The sequence below is a fragment of the Chiloscyllium plagiosum genome, unplaced genomic scaffold (genome assembly GCF_037043375.1).
Source record: "Chiloscyllium plagiosum isolate Xiang-an unplaced genomic scaffold, Cpla_swu_hap1 HiC_scaffold_2, whole genome shotgun sequence".
NCBI classification, from domain to species: domain Eukaryota; kingdom Metazoa; phylum Chordata; class Chondrichthyes; order Orectolobiformes; family Hemiscylliidae; genus Chiloscyllium; species Chiloscyllium plagiosum.
The window spans coordinates 149,747,880-149,769,961 of NW_028270140.1; the positions used below are offsets into that span (position 1 = coordinate 149,747,880).

The 22,082-nt window shown below is 42.6% G+C and overlaps 1 protein-coding gene across 1 annotated transcript in view; it reads left to right on the top strand.

Annotated features, from left to right (window-relative positions):
• LOC122556926 (HAUS augmin-like complex subunit 3) overlaps window positions 1–22,082 on the top strand; it is a 115,794-nt gene that overhangs the window by 79,427 nt on the left and 14,285 nt on the right. Inside the window, exons 6-8 of the mRNA XM_087974612.1 lie at window positions 5,320–5,519; window positions 14,781–14,893; window positions 16,597–16,742. Of these exons, the coding sequence (XP_087830738.1) occupies window positions 5,320–5,519; window positions 14,781–14,893; window positions 16,597–16,742 (459 nt within the window). The remainder of the gene's footprint in view (window positions 1–5,319; window positions 5,520–14,780; window positions 14,894–16,596; window positions 16,743–22,082) is intronic.

The following is a 22,082-nucleotide window of genomic DNA, read 5'->3' on the forward strand; positions in this document are numbered from 1 at the left end:
TGAACCACATGGGTTTTCCTGACAACGGACAGTGGAGTCACGGTCATCATTAGACTCTTAATTGCGGATTTTTCTGTTACTGAATTCAAGTTGTACCATGGCAGGATTTGGACCCAAGTACTCAGAATGTTATCCGGGTCTCTGGATTAAAAATCGGCGATAATACCACTAGACCAACACCTCCCCATGTTGCAGCAACCAACATGGGATCGTTGCTTTCTCTGCTTGTATGTCATTTCCAAATCTTCCTCCGTACATCTACCCCTTAAAATCTGAACCAGAAGGAGACCCTTTGGCCCATTAATCCTATGCTAGTTCTCTGAAAGTGCAATGTAATCAGTCTCATTTCTCAGTCTTTTCCCATAGCAATATATATTGAAATCAGTATGTTCAGACCCACTGATATATTCCTTATGGAGATTTACCTGTCAGTTATATCTACTCTACTGTTGGATTGTAATTTCCTTTTTGGAGTACTCAGCCCTTTGCCATGTTTTTCATTCACAAAAGACTGGATCTTGGTAAAGTCCCTTTTAAAAACCTTTTATTTGAGGCTATGTACAATTCCATGTTCTGGCCACTGGGTGTCTCAGAGGAGCAGTTTTTATTGTAATTTCTGAGGCTCAGCCATCTTGTTAAAGGTAGCCATCTGGGAAAAGCTTCAACCTATTGCAGCATTCTCCACCCATGCGCTGAGTATTTGCTGGGATCGGGTAGCAGTGATGATAAACTGAAAGAGTTTTCACTCTCTCAATGTGCAACTGCTCTGTGATCACCAGGGACAAATCCTACGGGTGGGAACCCCCTGCCCAGGGAGCCTTCTCCGAGTCATTTGCCTGTACCAGTTCACAGGTGCCACAAGAAGGAAAAGACAAGGGAGTAGTCAATGAATGACAGGAGCAGAGGGATCTTGGGGAGCCTGTCTACAGATCCCAGAAGGTGGCAGGACAGGTTAATAGGATAGGTAAGGAAACATATGGGACACTTGCCTTTATTCGTTGAGGTCAAAATTATAAGAGCAGGGAGATTATGTTGGAGCTGGACAGGACTTTGGTGAGGCCACAGTTAGAGTATTGTGTGAAATTCTGGTCACTGCAGTGTAAGAAAAATGTGCTGCACTGGAGGGGGATTCACAAAGATGTTACCTGGGATGGAAGAGCTTAGTTATAAAGAAAGGCTGGATAAGCTCAGGTTGTTTTCTATAGAGCAGAGAAGACTGAAGGGTGGACCTGATTGAGGTGTATATTTTTACAAAAGTAACCTTCAGCGTGGATAGAGAGCAGCTGATTCACTTAATTGGATGACCAGTAACAAGGGGGCATAATTTTAAAGTGAAAAGCAGGAGGTAAGAAGGATTTGGGGAAATTTGGGAGGTGGGGTTCTGGAATACATTACCTGGGAGGTGGGAATCTTTACACAACCTTTAACAAAAATACTTGGATGAGCTGTTAGGGTATCATAACTTGACTTGATGGGCTGAATAGCCTTTTCTGTACTGCATGATTCTATGAATTCCCTTGTCCTTTGGAATTAGCATAAATAGGTCAGCACAGACTCAATGGGCTAAAGGTCCTTTTCTGTGCTGTATGGCATCGTGACCGAATGTTTGCTACCCTCCATCAACTGATTTAATTTGATTTGACTTATTATTGTCACATGAACCAAGATACAGTGCTAAATAGACAATTCATACCTTACATAAGTACATCAGGATAATAGAACAGAATGTAGAATATAGTGCTACAGTTACAGAGAAGATGCAGAGAAAGATCAACTCTAATATGTGAGAGGGCCATTCATAAATCTGATAACATTGGGGAAGAAGCTGTTCTTAAATCTGTTGGTACGTGTTTTCAAACTTGCATCTTCTGCCCAATGGAAGAGAGTGAAAGCGGGGTGGGAGTGGTCTTTGATTATATTGGCTGCTTTCCCAAAGCAGCGGGAAGTGTAGACGCAGTCAATAGAAGGAAGGCTAGTTTGTGTGATGGACTGGACTGTGTTCACAACTCTGTAAGTTTTTACAGTCTTGGAAAGAGCAGTTGCCATACCAAACTGTGAAGCATCCGGATAAGATGCTTTCTACGGTGCATCTATAAAAATTGGTAAGTGCCTTTGTGGACATGCTGAACTTTCTTAGCCTCCTGAGAAAGTAGAGGCATTGGTGTGCTTACTTTACCTTAGTGTTGACGTTGATGGACTAGGATAGATCATTGGTGATATTTACTCCTCGGAATTTGAAGCTCTCAACCACTTCCACCCCAGCACCATTGATACAGACAGGAGCATGTCCTCCATCTGGCTTCCTGAAGTCGATGACCAGCTCCTTTGTTTTGCTGACATTGAGGGAGAAATTGTTGTTCCTTACAACATGTCGTTAAGTTATCCATCTCTTTCTTCCTGTCGTTGTTTGACATCCGACCCACTACAGTGGTATCATCAGCAAATTTGTAAATGGAGTTAGAGCTGAATTTGGCCACACAGCTGTGAGTGTATCAGGAGTACAGTAAGAGGCTAAGTACACAGCCTTGCGGGGCACTGGTGTTGAGGATTATCAGAGACGAGGTGTTGTTGCCTAGTCTTACCGATTGCAGTATATGGGTCAGGAAATTGAGGATCCAGTCACAGAGTGGAAAGCAAAGTCCTAGATCTTGAAGTTTGGAGATGAGTTTGGTTGAATGATGGTGTTAAGGTGGGATTAAAGTCAATAAACTAGCTCCCTGAGATACCCACAGGAGACCTGGCTGTTGACATCAATGACATCAAAGAGAGCTGTGTTGCCTCCATCCCTCAACAAAGGTGGTTCCAGTCGAGCAGGCTATTGAAGTGTTAAAGATAACCTTCCACTGCTCTGACCACTTGGGAAGAGAGCTTGCCAGTTGGAGGGCCAGAAGTTCTACACAACCTCACTTAGCAAAGAGAGTAAATTTGCAGAGAGCGAGGAGGAGCTAGATATTTCCTCTGATGAGGAGCATGGAGCAGACCATAAGAGATAGGAGTGGAAGCAAGGCCATTTGGCCCATCGAGTTCACTCCGCCATTTAGTCATGGCTGATGGGCGTTTCAATTCCACTTACCTGCACTGTCCCCGTACTCCTTAATTCCTTGCGAGATGAAGAATTTATCAATCTCTGCCTTGAAGACATCCAATGTCCCGGCCTCCACTGTGCTCTGTGGCAATGAATTCCACAGGCCCAACACTCTCTGGCTGAAGAAATGTCTGCTCATTTCCTTTCCAAATTGACCCCCTCTAATTTTATGGCTGTGCCCATGGGTCCTAGTCTCCCTGTCTAACATAAACAACTTCCCAGCGTCCACCCTTTCTAAGCCCTACATTATCTTGTAAGTTTCTGTTAGATCTCCCCTCAACCTTCTAAACTCTAATGAATACAATCCCAGGACCCAGCCGTTCATCATATGTTAGACCTACCATTCCAGGGATCATCTGTGTGAATCTCCGCCGGATACGCTCCAGTGCCAGTATGTCCTTCCTGAGGTGTGGGAGCCCAAAGTTGGACACAGTATTCTTAATGGGGCCTAACTAGAGCTTTATAAAGTCTCAGAAGCACATCGCTGCTTTTATATTCCAACCCTCTTGAGATAAATAACATTACATTTGTTTTCTTAATCACTGACTCAACCTGCAAGTCAACCTTTAGAGAATCCTGGACTAGCGCTCCCAGATCCCTTTGTACTTTGGATTTATACATTTTCTCACCATTTAAAAAATAGTCCATGCCTGTATTCATTTTTCCAAAGTGCAAGACCTCGCATTTGTTTACGTTGAATTTCATCAGCCATTTCCTGGACCACTTTCCTAAACTGTCTAAGTCTTTCTGCGGCCTCCCCACCTCCTCGGTACTGCCTGCCTATCCACCTAACTTCATATCACCGGCGAACTTCGCCAGAATGACCCCATCCCTTCATCCAGATCATTAATATATAAAGTGAACAGCTGTGGACAAACACTGAACCCTGCAGAACCCCACTTGTCACTGGCTGCCATTCTGAAAAAGAACCATTTATCCCAACTCTCTGCCTTCTGTCAGACAGCCAATCCCCAATCCATGCCAGTAGCTCACCTCGAACACCATGGGCCCTCACCTTGCTCAACAGCCGTCAGTGAGGCACCTTATCAAAGGCCTTTTGGAAGTCCAGATAGACCACATCCAATGGGTTTCCCTGGTCTAACCTACTTATTACCTCTTCAAAAAATTCTACAGGTTTGTCAGGCACGACCTCCTCTTACTAAATCCATGCTGACTTGTTCTAATCTAACCCTGCACTTCCAAGAATTTAGAAACCTCATCTTTAACGATGAATTCTAGAATTTTACCTACAATCAAGGTTAGATTAATCAGCCTATAATTTTCCATCTCTTGTCTTAATCCTTTCTTGAACAAGGAGATTACAACAATGAATTTCCAATCATCTGGGACTTTCCCTGACTCCAGTGATGTTTGAAAGATCACAGTCAGCGCCTCCACTATTTCCTCAGCCATCTCCCTCAGAACTCCAGACTTTTTAGCTTATCTATCACTTTCTCTTTTGTAATGGCTGCCATACTCAACTCTACCCCCAACTCTCCTTAATTGTTGGGATATTACTCCTGTCTTCCACTGTGAAGACTGACACAAAGTACTTATTAAGTTCTTCAGCTATTTCCTTATCTCCCAGCACTGGCCTTCCTGCATTAATTTGGAGTGGACCAATTCCTATTTTTGCCTCTCGTTTGTTCTTATAATTGAGATAAACTTTTACTATCATTTCTAATATTACTGGCTAGCCAATCTTCATATTTGATCCTCTCCTTCCTTATTTCTCTCTTTGTTATCCTCTGTTTGTTTTTGTAGCCTTCCCAATCTTCTGATTTCCCAGTGCTCTTGGCCACTTTATAGGTTCTCTCTTTTTCTTTGATACAATTCCTGACTTCCTTTGTCAGTCATGGCTGTCTAACCCCTCCCCGGATAATCTTTCTTTTCTTTGGGATGAACCTCTGTACTGTGTCCTCACTTACACCCAGAAACTCCTGCCATTGTTGTTCTACTGTCTTCCCCGCTAGGCTCTGCTTCCAGTCAATTTTCATCAGTTCCTCTCTCATGCCCCTGTAGTTACCTTTATTTAACTGTAACACCATTACATCCGATTTTGTCTTCTCTCTTTCAAACTGCAAATTAAACTCTATTATGTTCGTTGAGGGAGTGCATTGTGTGTATTTTGCACACAGCAGACAGGGCAGGATTTGAGAGACACAACACACTTATGTAAACAAATATTGAAGAAGTGCCCATAAATGCTTACCTTGCTGCTTTGTCCTCTGCAGGAATCTACCTCTTTGGTCAGTGGTTTCCTGATGCTGGTAATCCATCAGTCAAATGGCTCATACTCTATCGAAAGTCCCAAAAGCCTGCCTGCAGAAAACATTCTTCTCAAATCAGACACTGGGAGTAGGTATTTCTACCTAAAACTGGAGCAGAATCCCAGCTGGTTTCAACAAGCACAAAGCTACAGGGAATTTACCAGGTGAGAACAAGCACAGTATTTGGGACTGTTCTAAAGAAATCTCGGCACAGCTTTTTGAGAGTTAGGAATGTACTTTGGCGACTCAGGCTTGGGAGTCTGTATTGCAGCTCCACAGGAACACTTTGACTCAGGATACACCCTGTTCTCTGAAACTAGTCTTCAGCATTTCAGACGGGATGTTGTTTGGGAACAATGCCTGTGTAGTGTCCAGTGCAATCAACTGTTTCCTGACATGATGTAGAGTTGGGATGGACAATGCACATGACACTTTTGGCTGAAAGTGGAAGCAAACCCTTCAACCTTCTATTTCCCGCTGATGTCTTGAGCTCCCTCATCATTGAGAATGTGGGGAGACTTCTCCTGCCGTTAGCTCTTTAATGTTAACCATTTTTCAAGACTAAAGTGCCAGGTCTGCAGAGTTTCATCTGCTATATTGGTTATGGGATCCCTTAACCCTTAGTATAACATTGTGATTCTGCTGTATAGCATGCATTTAGTCCAGTACTGTAGTTTTACCTGTTAGAATGGTGAAGCAAGTTGAAGGGATGAATGATTTACTGCTGCTCTTGTTTCTTACCTTCTTGCCAGACTAAATTCAACACTTTTTGGAACACAATACATTCAAATTCAATGAGATTTTCTCAGCAACATCATTTGCTTACTGTGATGATGCAGCACCTTTAACAAGGTCCTTGGTTTTTTTTTGTTCAGGAGGTCGTAAAGACACAGGTTCCGAAATGTCTGGGGTTGATCAACTTGAAAAGGCTTTCAAGTTTAAAAAAAAGGCTTGTACATTGAAATGGGAGAGGCCAGTTCTCCCAGCTCAGCTTTTCTCTGGTTGGGTTTTCGCAAGCAGGCAGTTGTGAAGATGCTGGACTCAAACAAGCAGCTCCATGCTGATCCTTCCCCCTCTCTGACATCTTTCCTGTAAGACCCTGTGTTTGATTTTACCTTGTTTGCCAAGGGGAGTTTATGGGGATTGTTGCAAGTATTCGGAACAGCACCATCAAGGGCTTATGTATCATCGTTTCTCCTGCTCCTTAGATGCTGCCTGACCTGCTATGCTTTTCCAGTGCCACACTTTTCAACATGGACCTACAATATCCTCCCTGCCTCTTCCATACCAATGCCTACTCACCACTATGCTCTACATACAGAACAAATGAAGCATGTAGTAACAAAGTCTAATTCTCAAAGTGTTGAAGTGATAACAACATCCAATGCTTTGAATACACTGCCCGCCCTACTCACACTCCTATAAAAGTGTCTGTCCTCCGGTCAATCATAGTACCTGCAGTATTACTGATTAAGCTGATTATTACGGAGGAGCTCTTCCTCACTTCATGTTCTTAATTTTGTCCAAATAAACGTACAGGCATTTGCAAAACAAAAAAAACAAATCCTATAAACACAAACCTTTTAAAGATGACAACAAATCAAAGCAAACATTCCATTTACACCTCTCAAAACAGAACCCTAGCTGAGCTAGTACATTGGTGGTCATAAAGAGGCTATCTGTGAATCATAATCAACAGAGACAGATTTCTAGCCATCTATTTCTCCAATGAGGCTCATTATGAATGCTTGGCTGAACTCCAAGGCTGAGCAAGAACAGTTTGGCTAGTCCTACTCCCCTGGCCTTCCTTATAGCCCTGCAATTATTTTCTCTTTATAGATAATTAGTTCCATTCCCTTTTGAAGGATGTATTCCATTATCTTCTCAGAGTGTATTCCTGATCCTAACCACTCAAGGTTTTTCCTCATGTCACCTTTGCTCCTTTGGCCAGTCTCCTTAAGATAATGTTCCCTGAGTTAGCAACCCATCTGCTGATGGGGACTGATCTCCATGTCTAATCTCTACAGACCCCTCATGGCTTACATCACTTCTATGAAGTCTCTTCTCTGAGGAGAACAAACCCAGTTTCTACAATGCAGCTACATTTCTGCAATCCCTCAAGTTGTAACCATCAAAGTGATCTTTCTGCGTGGTCTCCAATGTCTTCTCATCATTTCTGCCGGGAACCCCTCAGAAAACTTGCCTGTTCCTCATAGCATCTCTGAGGAAAATTCCTGTCCTCTTCTTAGGCCCTTAGTGAGTTGAACCAGCTATAAGCTGCTTCTGGTGCAGCAGGGGTCACTCCCAGAGGAAAAGTGTAACCAGGGAACTGAAATGCCGACTTTTCACACCCAGCCATCTCCATGCTTGCCCTCCTCAGGGTCTAAAAGTCCTACCCAACTCTTTTCCATGTGAGCTCCGTTGGATGCTGTCAGACGCTGTTTGCACTCTCAGAAGGCGTTGGATTGTATCCATCTCATTAGCCTCTGCTGCATGACTTCAAACATATCCCGGTCCCATTTACTTCTGCATTGTTCCTTATTCCTGGACCATTTCTCCATCCCCTTAAGCACTTTGGTTGCTCTCTACCAGATAAAACCAAATCATTTTCCTTTCACTCTATTGGTCAATATTTTTCTACTTTCCCAAGTTAGGGACTCCGCTACCTTGACACCTCTAGCCCAAAGCTCAGTTCAGTGGAATTCCCTGGTAAATTTGCTGCCTGTCAAGTATTCTTGACTGCTTTGCTGAATCTTTTGTCACTGAAGAGCATTTAACAGGTTCTGACACAATTTACAGCCACTTCCCATCAGACCTCAAAGCTACCTTCAAGCCAGTTTTCGGACAGTTATTTTTATCTCTGCTCAGGTTAATACTCATTCATTGACTCTTTCTATTAAACCACAGGTTTCCTGGAGAATGGGTTGTGTGCCCTAGTCTATTCTTTCTGCATGGAATATTGTGTTCACTTCTGGTCACCCTTCTATAGGAAGGATGTTGTGAAACTTGAAAGGGTTCAGAAAAAAATCTACAATGTTGTTGTTAGGATTGGAGGGTTTGAGCTATAGGGAGAGGCTGAATAGGCTGGAGCTGTTTTCCTTAGAGCATTGGAGGCTGAGGGATGACCTTATACAGATTTATGAAATCATGAGGGGCATGGATAGGGTAACTAGTCAAGGTCTTTTCCCCAGGGTAGGGCAGTCCAAAATTAGAGGGCATGGGTTTGAGATGAAAGGATAGATTTAAAAAGGAACTGAGGGGCAACATTTTCATGCAGAGGGTGGTGTGTGTATGGAATGAGCTGCCAGAGGAAGTGGAAGAGGTTGGTACAATTACAATATTTAAAAGGATGGGCATGAATAGGAAGCGTTTAGAGGGATATGGGCCAAGTGCTGGCAAATGGGACTAGATTAGGTTAGAATATCTGGTTGGCATGGACGAAAAGGACCAAAGGGTTTGTTTCCTTGCTGTTTCTCTTTGACTCTGTATTAAAGAAATCCTTCACTCATAACTCAGCTTGAGTTTCCCTGCTGATCTTACACTCTGCACTCACCAGCTTCTTTGAGAGTTTATGTGCTTGGGGCACAGTACCTTCATTCCTCTCACAGTACACCTGAATCATGACACCCTAAATGTTTCTCTGTACTAGTGATGACTAGTTCTTTTTAAATGATTGATTTTTGAGAGATTGCTTCATGGCAAGTCATTCTTCGAGTGAACTACATTCTTCTCATGATGGATGCTTATTACATTGTCTTGTGGGAAGTGCATCATTGAATGATTCATGCCTGAGGACTATCAGCTGAATGTGTTCAATGTCCTCTCTGCACAATACTGTCTCTTAGATTAGCCTTTCCACAAGCTACGTCTCTTCAGGTACACTTGATATATCTTGAATTCCTTTCTTTCCTAATTACTGAAACAAGACAATTGTTATAGAACTGAGCTTTATAGAGAGCAACATCTATGTGTAGAGGCTTGTGAAGTATTCGTCCTGAGACATTAACCTGTCACTGTCAACATTATATTATCTTAGCACATAATATAGGACACCCCTATCTTCTATCAAACTAACTGAATTTAAAATAGTTTTCCAATGCTAAATCTGAACTTTCTTCATGTCAGCCTAGATAATTGGTCAGTTATACCTGATGAGAGTATGGTGATGGAAAAGCACAGCATTTCAGGCAGCATCCGAAGAGCAGGAGAATCGACATTTTGGGCATAAATGTTGATTCTTCTGCTCCTCTGCTGCCTAACCTGCTGTGCTTTTCCAGCACTACACTCTCGACTCTGATCTCCAGGATCTGCATTCCTCACTTTCTCCCAGTTACACCCGACGAAGTGGTTTTGTACTCTATCTTTTTGATTGATTTTCCTTTTTGCTTTCAAGAGCCATCTTGTGGAATTTGACAGTGGCAGATATTCCAGTGTTCAACACTGTTCACAACTTCTTAGAGACTAAAGCAACCCTTGTCTAAATTCAGTAAGATCTGGATAATATACAGGCTTGGGCTGAAAAGTGGCAAGTAACATTTCCATCATGGAATGCTCCACTATCCTACCCCTTTCCTACTCCTCGGATGCTGCCTGACCTGCTGTGCTTTTCCAACACCCCACTCTCAACTCTAATCTCCAGCAATTGCAGTCCTCATTTTCTGAACTGGACTTACCTTAAAAATACAGTGGCGACAAGAGCAGGGCAGAGGCTAGGAATCCTGCAGCATGTAACTCACCCTCTGACTCTTCAAAGGAGTGTGATGGAGTACTCCTTACTTTCCTGGATGGGTGCAGCTCCAACAACACTCAAGAAGCTTGACACAATCCAGGACAAAACAGCCCACTTGGCTGGCATCACATCCATAAACACCCTCACTTTGTCACAGTAGAATCTCTACTGTGTGGAAACCGGCCGTTCAGTCCAAGAGGTCCACATCAACTCTCTGAAGAGGATTCCACCCATCTCCCTACACTATCCCTGTAACCCTGCATTTCCCATGGCTAATGCACCTAATCTACACATTCCTGGACACTATGGGCAATTTCTCATGGCCAGTGCACCTAATCTGAGCATCTTTGGACTATGGGAGGAAACCCACGCAGACATGGGGAGAATGTGCAAACTCCATACTGAGGGTGGAATCAAACTCTGGTCCCTAGTGCTGCAAGGCAACAACGCTAACCACTGAGTCACCATGCCGCAGTAGTAGCTGAAAGAGGCCACATATTTTCTTCCTTGAAACTATAAACTGAAATGAAAATTGGACAGAGATATCAGGAGAGTTTTGGCACTTGGTAATCAAATGTTGTATATGGTCGAGCTGTGTAATACAACATTGCTTTTGGAAACCACTAAGAGGGAGAATTCAAGACTGAATGGCACAGAGACTTTTTCGAGATAAGGACATTCTACCTGATTGGTTAAGCTGTAGTGCTAAAAAGCTGTAAGTGCTAAGGGCAATAGAGTGGAAGAAACATCCAGAGCTCAGTCTTTCTGTCTGTCTGTGTGTGGGGAAAAGGCAGGAAAACCAAGGAAGTGTTTATACAGGAAAAGACTCAAGTTCACTTGATGAAACATCAAATCGAAGAACAACAGTAATTTATTATCAAAAAATTCAAAAGGACTGTGAAGAAAACAACTTGTGGCATGAACTTTTGATCTTTGGAATTGAATTCAATTGATGCATTCAATTGGGTAATTATTTAGTTAGAAATAGTACACAAAGGTATAAGGAAAAAGCATTGGCAGCGGGGAATGATGCTCATTTGAGGAGCTGGCACAGTCACAATGGACCAAGGAACCTCCTTCTGCAGTGTAACATTTCTGGGATATTGTTTACCCTGTCTTTTCATCCATGATATTTATGTTAAAACATTTGACTTTCAGCTCTTTTCTCACACTCCTGTCTTGTCGATGCTGGACAGGTTTTGGGGATTTAGGAAGTGAGTTACTCACTGCAGGGTTCTGACCCTCCAACCTGCTCTTATTGCCACTGTGTTTATGTGACTAGTTCAGTTCAGGTCCTGGTCAGTGATAACCCCCAGAATGTCAATTGTGGGGCTTCCAACAGTGATAATGCTGCTGCTTGTTGGAGGGTTTTTTTAGACTCTGTTCCACTGGAGCAAACAGAACCTTTTGGCAATGAATTTTACTGTTGTAGGAGGCAGCATTGACCAGTGGGACTGATCCTAGAACATAGAATACTACAGCGTCATGCAGGTCCTTCGGCCCTCGATGTTGCGCCCACCTGTGAAAATAATCTGATGCCCATCTAACCTACACCATTCCATTATTATCCATATGTATGTCCAATGCCCATTTAAATGCCCTTAGCATCCGCGAGTCTACAACTGTTGCAGGCAGGTTGTTTTGCGCCCCATTACTCTCTGAGTAAAGACACCCACCCCTGATATCTGTCCTATATCTATCACCCCTCAATTTAAAGCTATGTCCCCTTGTGTTAGCCTTCACCATCCGACGAAAAAGGCTCTCACTGTCCACCCTATCTAACCCTCTGATTATCTTGTACGTCTCGAGTAAGTCACCTCTCAACCTTCTTCTCTCCAACGAAAGCATGCTCAGTTCCCTCAGCCTTTCCCCTAAAACCTTCCTTCCATACCAGGCAACATCCTCATAAATCTCCTCTGAACCCTTTCCAAAGCTTCCACATCCTTCCTATAATTCGGTGACCAGAACTGCACGCAATCCTCCAGGTGCGGCCTTACCAGTGTCGTGTACAGTTGAAGCATGACCTTGTGGCTCTGAAGCTCAATCCCCTTATCAATAAACGCCAGCACACCATATGCCTTCTTAACAACCCTATCAACCTGGGTGACAACTTTCAGGGATGATCTTTGAGTGGGGATGATGTCTAACATTCGAGATGGGAGAGGTGTGATCGTCGGATAGTTGCTCCAGGTAACCCGAGGTTCCACCGATCTTCCTCCGAGGCTGTAGTACTCGATCAGAAAAACCCAACTCACCCAACCCTGCTCCGTGAAGAAATTCCTGGTGTTTGTTCCATCAGACTGACTGTAATTTGCATTCTAGTGTCAGAGGTGAACAGTTACTCTCTGACTTACTCTTCATCTGACATCCTCCTTAAAAGTAAAGCCGTTCACACCTCTCTCATCTCGAATGTTAGGCATCATCCCCACTCAAAGATTCAGTCCCGCCAGTCAATGCTGCTCCTACCACAGGAAAATTGTGTTCTGTTTGCTCCAGTGAAACAGAGTCTAACCAAAACCTTCCAACAGACAGCAGCATTATCCCTGTTAGAAGCCCCACTATTGACATTCTGGGGGTTACCACTGACCAGAAGCTGAACTGAACTAGTCACATAAACACAGTGGCAATAGGAGCAGGTTGGAGGTTCAGAATTCCAATTTTCAAGGGAATCCAGGTCAGTGTTTTAAATCTCATCATTTCTCTCAACTGCTCCAGATTTCTGTAGAATCCATAGCCTAACTGCAGCTATTCATCATTTGAGAATAGACAGTATTGTATTATCTACAATATATGACATGTTGAAGAGGGATTTGGAGCTGCATTGAAATTGAGGTGAGCTTGATCCAAAAATGTCAATATCGCTTCACAATGGATTGACTGAATCCTGAATGGGATTATGGGAGGAGAAAAATCAAAATAATGTACTTAGTTGAAGGTCTGTTATTCATTACAAAACCAGACCTTCTGGAAACAAACATCAGGTATGCCAGCACCTGGAAGAGATGGGTCTTTGCAATTTAATATTACATGGATGTGGACATGGACTTGAACGGTTCAGGAAGGCAGCTCCCCACCACCTTCTCAAGGGCAACTGGGGACGGGCAATAAACAGCCAGCGATCCTCACATCCTGTGAGTGAATAAAAAATGTACTCCGTGATGATTAGGTTCGACCTTCTGCCTTGTGCAGTCAATGTACTTGATTGTATATATAATTGGACCAACAATGACTACAGTTGGAGTGATTGCAGGCTGTTGGAGCTGAGTCCACTTGATCAGGGGCTACAGGGAACATTTAGAAAGATTGTTATGAGCTTTATATCATAAGTCAGTGACTTCCAATGGTACATTCCTCAGAACCTGTAATCTTGTAAGATCCTCATTGTTGAAAAAGCAAATATACTTGAGGAAATTCTATTCTCCATCTTCTAGATATTCATTGGAGATCTTTGTCAATGTATATAAAAATAATTATATCCACCCTCACCCCAAAAAGAATACCCTAGCTCTGTGAATCTTAGTTGTAAACTGCTGACTCACTGGCAGCTGTCAGGGTTCACCAAACGCAGATCTTCGATGCTTTCAGTGTCCCTGGATTGTGTATGAACATAGAGCAGCGATAGGCCATTCAGCCCCTCAAGCTTGCTGCACCATTCATTAAGACCATGGCTGATATGTTTGTAATCTCAGATCTGCGTCCTGCCTGCAACTGCTAATTTGCCACACCCTTGCTTATCAAGACTCTATCTACCTCTGCCTTAAAAATATTCAAGGATTCTGCTTCCACTACCTTCGTTTCAGGAAGAGAGTTCCAAAAACTCTCAACTTTCGGAGAGAAAAGCAATTCTCCCCACTTTTGGTTTAAATGAGCATTCCCTGATTTCTGAACAGTGACCCCTGCGTCTAGACTCAAGCATTTTATATGACAGAGGTGGGAGTAACTGTGCAAACACAGCACTCCCTCATTGTAACTGTGTTTTTCTAGACGACTTGGTGAGGGCATTTAAATGATATCTGCAGTAGATCAGTCGAGATTGGAAATCATTGTATCACACAACAACAGCTTGCATTTATTTGGCAGCTTTAACATTGTAAGATTGCTTGAGGCACTTCAGAGGAGTAAAATCAAACTAAAATTGAGGCCAGTCAATAAAAACTCATTTAGGGCACAGCAGGTAGCCATTTGGTGCATTGAGACTGTTGGAGGTTAAAAGAAGAGGTGACAGCTGATTAAAAAGCTGGGTTTTAAGGATTGCCAGAAAGAACAAGGCAGAAATTGAGAAAGGGAAAGGTTCCACAGGGAATTCCAGAGCTCAGGGGCTAGGCAGCTGAAGGCACAGCCACCAATAGTTATAATGAACAAATTGCATTTATATAGTGCCTTTCAGAACCACCAGCTATCTCAAAGTGCCTTACAGCTCCTAAAATACTTTTCAAATGTAGTCACTGTGATTGAAATCAGGGATGTACAGGAAACAATGACTGGGCGAGTGGATACCTTGACGAATGCATGCCTCATCTATGGAAGACTATCCAATCGATTCAAACCCTTTCTCAGTCTTACAAAATTCATGGTTCCTTGTAGAGATTCCAGTACTGTTTTAGTTCAGTTTTCACATTAGCATGCACGATGCTTATTGTTTGAGGCTAATTATAGCACAGCAAGTAGACATCTTGCTCTCTTTTACTCCCTACAGAACACTGATGCTTCGAATCCTGAGTTGCCGAGGCTGCATTATCAGTTTCAAAGCTAAGGATCTGCTGCGAACTGTGCTTCAGCACTGTAAGGACAGTGTGAGCTGGAAACAAGGTACAGTAAATCGTAATACCCCAAACTGTGATTGTGTATAATAAGAATGTTGACTCATTCCGTGGATTTCATGGAAATTGTGAAATGCAGGATTGTCTGTGAAACTAACCTTCAAAGTGTTATGGAGTCATAGAGTCATACAGCGCAGAAACAGACCCTTCGGTCCAACCGGTCTGTGCTAAACATAATCTCAAACTAAACTAGTCCAACCTATGTTCTCCTGGCCCATATCCCTCCAAACCTTTCCCATTCATGAACTTATTTAAATGTCTTTTAAACATTGTAATTGCACCTGTATCTACCCCTTCCTCAGGAAGGTCATTCCACCCTCTTGTGGAAAATTAGCCTCTTATGTCTTTTTTAAATCTCTCTCCGTTCACCTTAAAAATGTACCCCCTACTCTTGAAATCCCCCATCCTAGGGAAAAGATACCTACCATTAACACTAGCTATACCTCTCATTATTTTATAATCTTCTTTAAAGTCACCTTTCAACCCCCCCTATGCTCCAGTGAAAATGTGTCAACCTATCCAGCCTTTCTTAATAACTCCAACCTTCTATGCTTGGCAATGTCCTGGAAAATCTCTTCTGAACCCTCTCCAGCTTATTAATATTCTTCCTGTAACTGGGAGACCAGAACTGGACACAGTATTCCAAAAGAGGCCTTACAAATGTTCTGTACAATCTCAAAATGACTTCCCAACCACTCTACTCGAAAGGACTGAGCAATGAAGGCAAGTGTGCTTAATGCCTTTTTAACCACACTGTCTGTATGTGATGCAAACTTCAAAGAATTATGTACCTGCCCCCCAGGTCCCTCTGTTCTACAACACTACCCAAGCCCCATCATTAATTGTATAAGCCCTACCCTTGTTTGTTGTACCCAAATACAATACCTTGCATTTATCCAGATTGAACTCCATCTGCCATTTTTCAGCCCATTGACCAAGTTGACCAAGTTGACCAAGGTCCCTTTGTATTCTTCACTGTTTACTTTCTCAACAACTATAGCAAAATTGGTGACAATAAAATATGAATTACTAAGAAGGAATATTGTTTTACCACTTTATCACTATGATTGTGTTGCAAATGGGCATAGACTGCTTCACTGTCGGAGGAGTTGAGATTGATACTTCAAAATGTATTCTTTTATGGGATGTGGGTGTTGCTGGCAAGGCCAGGATGTTTTGACCATCCAATAATTGCTCTTGAACTGAGTGGCCTGCTCAGCCATTTCAGAGGACAGTTAAACGTCATCCACATTGTTGTGGGTCTGGAGTCACGTGTAGACCAGACCAAGAAAGGACGGCAGATTTCCTTTCCTGAAAGACATTCATAAACCTAGTCGGGTTATATTGCAATAGGTTTATTGGAAATCTCAAGCTTCTAGAGTGCTGCTCCTTCATTAGGTGTAGTGACCGGATAAGGGAGCAGCGATCTGAAAAGTTATGATTTCAAATAAATCAGTTGGAGTATAACTTGGTGTCATGTGACTTCTGACTTTGTCCAACCCAGTCCGTCACAGGCACCCCTACACCATAAACATAGTTCAAGGGCAATTAAGGAAGAGCAACAAATAACAGCTTTCACAGTGAAGCCCTCATTCCATGAAATAATAAATTGAAAACTCCATAAAAGGTACTGGCTCTGTTAGATTTAGCCCAGACCTTTAAAAAACAAATGTTTTTTGTGTTTTGTTGCAGCCAGTGAGTGGGAAATCCTTGACCCCAGGATTGCCGGCTGGTTGTTGGACCCTAGTGACAATGCGTCCTGCTTCAGGGCTTTGGTTCTTAAACACTGTGGGGATTCGTCAGCATTGCAATTGACAGAGGCTGCAGGAAACACAAAGGTTGGTCTGTGTGTAGTTCAGACAACATCAGCGTGGTTCAGATGGGTGGTGGATATGTAGACTACTGGCCAGTTTGGGAGAGGAGGGCAGGATTTACTATACTGAGGGAAAAGGAAATAGCTATATACACACACGTGCGCGCGCACACACACGCACATATACATGCACACACACATACACACTCATACACGCATACATATACATACACACGCACACATATACACACGTGCGCGTGGACACACTCATACATGCACACACGCACATATACATGCACACATATACACACACACACGCACATATACACACACACTCATGCATACCTATACACACACGCACACATACACACACACGCACATACACACACGCACATATATACACACATATACATACACACACGCATATAAACACATATACACACGCACACATATACACACGCGCACATATACATACACACACACACACACACACACTGGCCACAGCGTGAGATCACAAGAAATAGGAACAAGCATGGGGACCTTGAGTTTGCTCTGTCATTTAATAAGATCATGGCATCATCTGATTGCGGCCGTTCCTGCCTAACCCTCATTGCCCTTGACTTTCTTGTCAATCTATCTGACTCACACTTTAATATATTCAATGGCCACACTTTCACTGCCTGTTGTGAAATAGAATTTCAAAGACAAATGATCCACTGTGAAAATAAATTTCTCTTCATTGCAACTCAATGGCCCCATTCCCCCAAAACTGTTTTTAAACAGAGCCATCTCGTTTTGGATTCCCTCAGGAAGGAAACAGCCTCTCAGCATCTACCCTGTCAAGCCCACCATCAGAATATTATGTGCTTTCATAAGATCATTGCTCATTCTGTTGAACTCCAATGAGTATTGGCTTAATCTGCTAACCTCTCCTGATAAGACAACATCTTCATCCCTGAGCTTCCGCCCTAAGTTGCATGACAAAAATCTGAGCAAAGATTAACAAAATGAATGATGGTAACCTGGGCAAAAATGAACAAACTCCAAGTTTGAAAAGGAATTAGAAAAGTTCAATTCTGGTCTCCCTGCTATAGGAAAGATGTTGCAAAACGTGAAAGGGTTCACAAAAGATATACAAAGATGTTGCCAGGGTTGGAGGATTTGACCTATAGGGAGAGGCTGAATAGGCTGGAGCTGTTGTCCCTGGAGCGTTGGAGGCTGAAGGGTGACCTTATAAAGGTTTATAAAATCATGAGGGGCATGGATAGGATAAATAAACAAAGTCTTTTTCCCAGGGTAGAGGAGTCCAAAACTAGAGAATATAGGTTTAAGGTGAGAGGGGAAAGATTTAGAAGGGACCGAAGGGGCAACTTTTTCACACAGAGGGTGGTTTGTGTATGGAATGAGCCACCAGAGGAAGTGGTGGAGGTTGGGATAATTCTAACATTTAAAAGACATTTGGATGGGAATATGAATAGGAAGGGTTTGGAATGATATGCGCCAGGTGCTAGCACATGGGACGAGATTAATTTAGAATATCTGGTTAGCATGGAGGAGTTGGACCGAAGGGTCTGTTTCTGTGCTGTACATTTCTAAGCCTCTTAACTTTATGAAGCGGAAAAAGAAACTTGCAAGACTATTAGGAAGGTTCTAGGAAATGGCACGAGCTAGATTTCTCTTTCAGAGATTCAGCATTGGTTCGATGGGCTGAATGGTGGCCTTTGAGCTACAACCACCTTTTATTCCAGGGCAGGTAGAGAGGAGCAATAAATGTTGGCCTAGCCAGTGATGCCTACATCTGTTTAAGAAACTTATAATTGCCGGGCAAACGGTACTGAGTAAAATAGCTCCTGATGGGCTTCATCTCAAAATTTTAAAATATGTGGCTAACCAGATCACTGATGTATTGGTTTTATTTTCTAAAGGTTCCATTAGATTGGAAAATAAGTAATGTCACTCTTTCGTTCAAAATGGGAGAGAGACAGAAAACAGGAAACTACAGACTACTGCAAGTTAGCTTAACGTTTGTCGGAGGGAAAATATTAGAAGTTAGTATTAAAGACATGATAGCAGGAAACAGATGAATTCAGGCAGAGCCAACATGGTTTCATCGAAGGTAAATCATGCTTAAGTGATTTATTGGCCTTCTTTGAAACTTTGCATGTGCTGTGGATAAAGGGAAACCAATGGGTGGACTGTAGATTTCCAGAAGGCATTTGATAAGGTGACACATCAAAGGTTATTGCAGAAAAACAACATTTGTGGTGTAGGGGCTAACATATTGGTATGGATAGAAGATTGGTTGGCTAACAGGAAGCAGAGCAGGCAGAGATAGGTCATTTTCTAACTGGCAAAAACTAATGTGTCACAGGGATCAGTGCTGGATCCTCAACTGTTTACTCTAATTACTTTGCTGAAAGGACCCAAGCCAAACTTGCTGATGGCACAAAGATAGGTCGGAAAGTGAGTTGTGAAATGGGTATACGGAGAGATATACATAGGTTCGGATTTGGCCAAAAATCTGGCAAATGGAGTATAATGTGGAAAAATATGAAATTGTCTAATTTTGGCTGGAAGAATAAAACATCAGGTGTATTAACTAAATGGTGAGGGATTGCAGAGGAGTTTGGGTGACTTCATGCATGAATTACTAAACATCAGTATGCAAATACAGCAAATAATTAGGAAAGCTAATTGCATGTTGTCAATTATTGTCAGAGGAATGGAATGTAAAAGCAGGGAGATTATGCTTTAGTTATACAGGGCATTTGGTGTCGAGAGTGTGGTGCTGGAAAAGCAGAGCAGGTCAGGCAGCATCCAAGGAAAGTCGACGTTTCGGGCAAGATTCTCACTAGGGACCAGCGGATAGTCTCTTAAACGGGATTATTGTTCATTAATTACACTATTAATTGCACATCTTGCCTCATTAAAATGCAACTTCCTACCCAACGCCACAAGCAAACTAGATGGCAAGAATGGAAGTCAGAGCAGGTAGCTGCTCAGTACAGCTCATGGCTGGTTGCAAAGAGCCTCAATGTTGACACCAGCATCTCAGGGCACACTCCATGGGTACCAGCCGCATACACCCAATATCCACGGAAGATTGGCATCTGACATACATCAGCCTCTAATAACTCTCGTGGAAAATCTCTGATCTACTTACAGCATGTTTCTTTACTTCAGTGAGGGCACAATGCCAACTATCATTGCAGTGCTGCAGCTCAGACACACGGATTCAACTCACGGACTGGAGAAAGCTGCATCTCTGGCCTGTTAGCCTGCTCTCTCAGCACTCACTCACTATGAGCCTACCACGATGTTTAGAGCATCCCTGCCTTTTTGTCTCTTGCTCCTTAGTTAGAGATACCATGCTCCCAGTACTGTCATACCGATGTGTCATTAAATGCAGAGAGGAGGAGGCAACAGCCTTAGTGGTATTATCGCTGGACTGTTAATCTAGAGACCCAGGTAATGTTCTGGGTTCAAATCATGCCAGCGCAGATAGAGGAATTTTAATTCAATAAAAAAAAATTAGAGTTAGGAATCCAACAATGTCCATGAATCCATTGTCAATTGTTGGAAAAAACCTATCTAGTCCACTACTGTCCTTTAGGGATGGAAACGGCCATCCTTACCTGGTCTGGCCTACATGTGAGTCCAGACCGATAGCAGTGTGGTTGTCAGGGCAGTTAGGGATGGTTGATAAATGCTGGTCAGACAGTGACACCATTCTTCCACGAATGAATAAAAACAAACCCCAAAACAAGGAAGATTGTCATGGGCAGCCTGCAATCCAACATGCTTGAAAACACCATGTCAGTGCTTGTATTGGTCAGAGTCAGAATCCTTTCCAAACAAGGGGTAAGGAGTCAAATGTCTGACAGCCTATCACGTGTCTTGACTCTTTTTGACCTATTATAGAGTCTATAGTGTGGAAGCAGGCCACTGAACCTTTAAAGACCATCCCATCCAGACCTATTCCTCATCCTGTCCCTGTAATCTTGCATTTTCAATGGCTATTCCACCTAGCCTGCACATCAATGGACACTATGGACAATTTACCATGGCTAGTCCACCTAATCTGCACATTTTTGGATTGTGGGAGGAAACCGGAGCACCCAGAGGAAACCTATGCAGACACGGGGAGAATGTGCAAACTCCACACAGAGAGTTCCCCAAGGGTGGAATTGAATCGAGTTCCCTGGACCTGTGAGGCAACAGTGCTAACTACTGAGTCACCATGCTGCCTATTAAGGGCATAAAAATTTTAAAAAAGGAGTAGGCTAATCATCCCTTAAAGCCTGCCTTGTCATTCTATAAGATTGTGGCTGACCTGCCCCAGGAATCAACTGCTCTTTCATGCAAGCTCCTTCAAGCCCTTAACTGCTCAATTTTCCAAAAAGATCAGTCTATATCTTTGTTAAGTACTCTGTGATCTAGCCTCCATAACTCTCTGGGGTAGAGAACCTCAGACATTCACGACCCTGAGAGAAGAAATTTCTTTGCATCTCAATTTTAAACTAATGTCTAATGTCTAATTAAATTATCAATTATTTTATAACTATGTCGCAGTTTGTGATTCTCCCACTAGTCAAAACATCATCTTAACATTGTTACGTACAGTGGTGAACCCTTCTGCTAATTAAACCAAACACCCAGAAAGGCTCACCTCGCCTCGTAATCTGTTAAAGTATGAGTGACAGAGAACTCCCAACTTCCACTATTTAAAGGAAAAATTTTTTTTATTCTTTAACTCTACTCTTTAACATTAAACAACAACTATTTACAATTCTAAGCCTTCTTGCCCTTAAAGGTTTGTTATCACCTCCAACTCTATTGCAATATACTGTTCCAATAACCACCTCTATCAAAATTACATCAACTTAATTTTCAAAACCAGACAGCAGTGGTCGTCTCTGGTGTCCTCCTTCCTCTGGCTGTAGATCTTCCTGGGTCGTCTTCTGTCTTTTGCTGCAAAGATGTTTCATATGAAAAAGGTACCTTTGATACAGAGTGTTTTGCTTGCAGTCTCTCGCTAGGTGGCAGTTACTCTCACTGGCTAACTTTCAAAATGTCTGCTTCCTTATACCCCTAACATCGGATCGTTTCATTGGTTCGAGGTTGGCAAAAACAATAAATTCAAATTCGATTGGGTTTTAGTATCTTGAGGCATAATTTAAACTGGTTGGTTAAACTCGAACTGTTGTGAAAACAGCAACCAAAACTCAGGTCTTTTTTCACAGCCAAATGTTAGATATCTTCAAGTTTCTAGTATGCACCGAGACGGTCAGTGCAGAACAGCTTTCACTCTTGCTTAAAGTTACAGTACATGCCTTCAACTTCATAACAATATCTAACCTGCCAA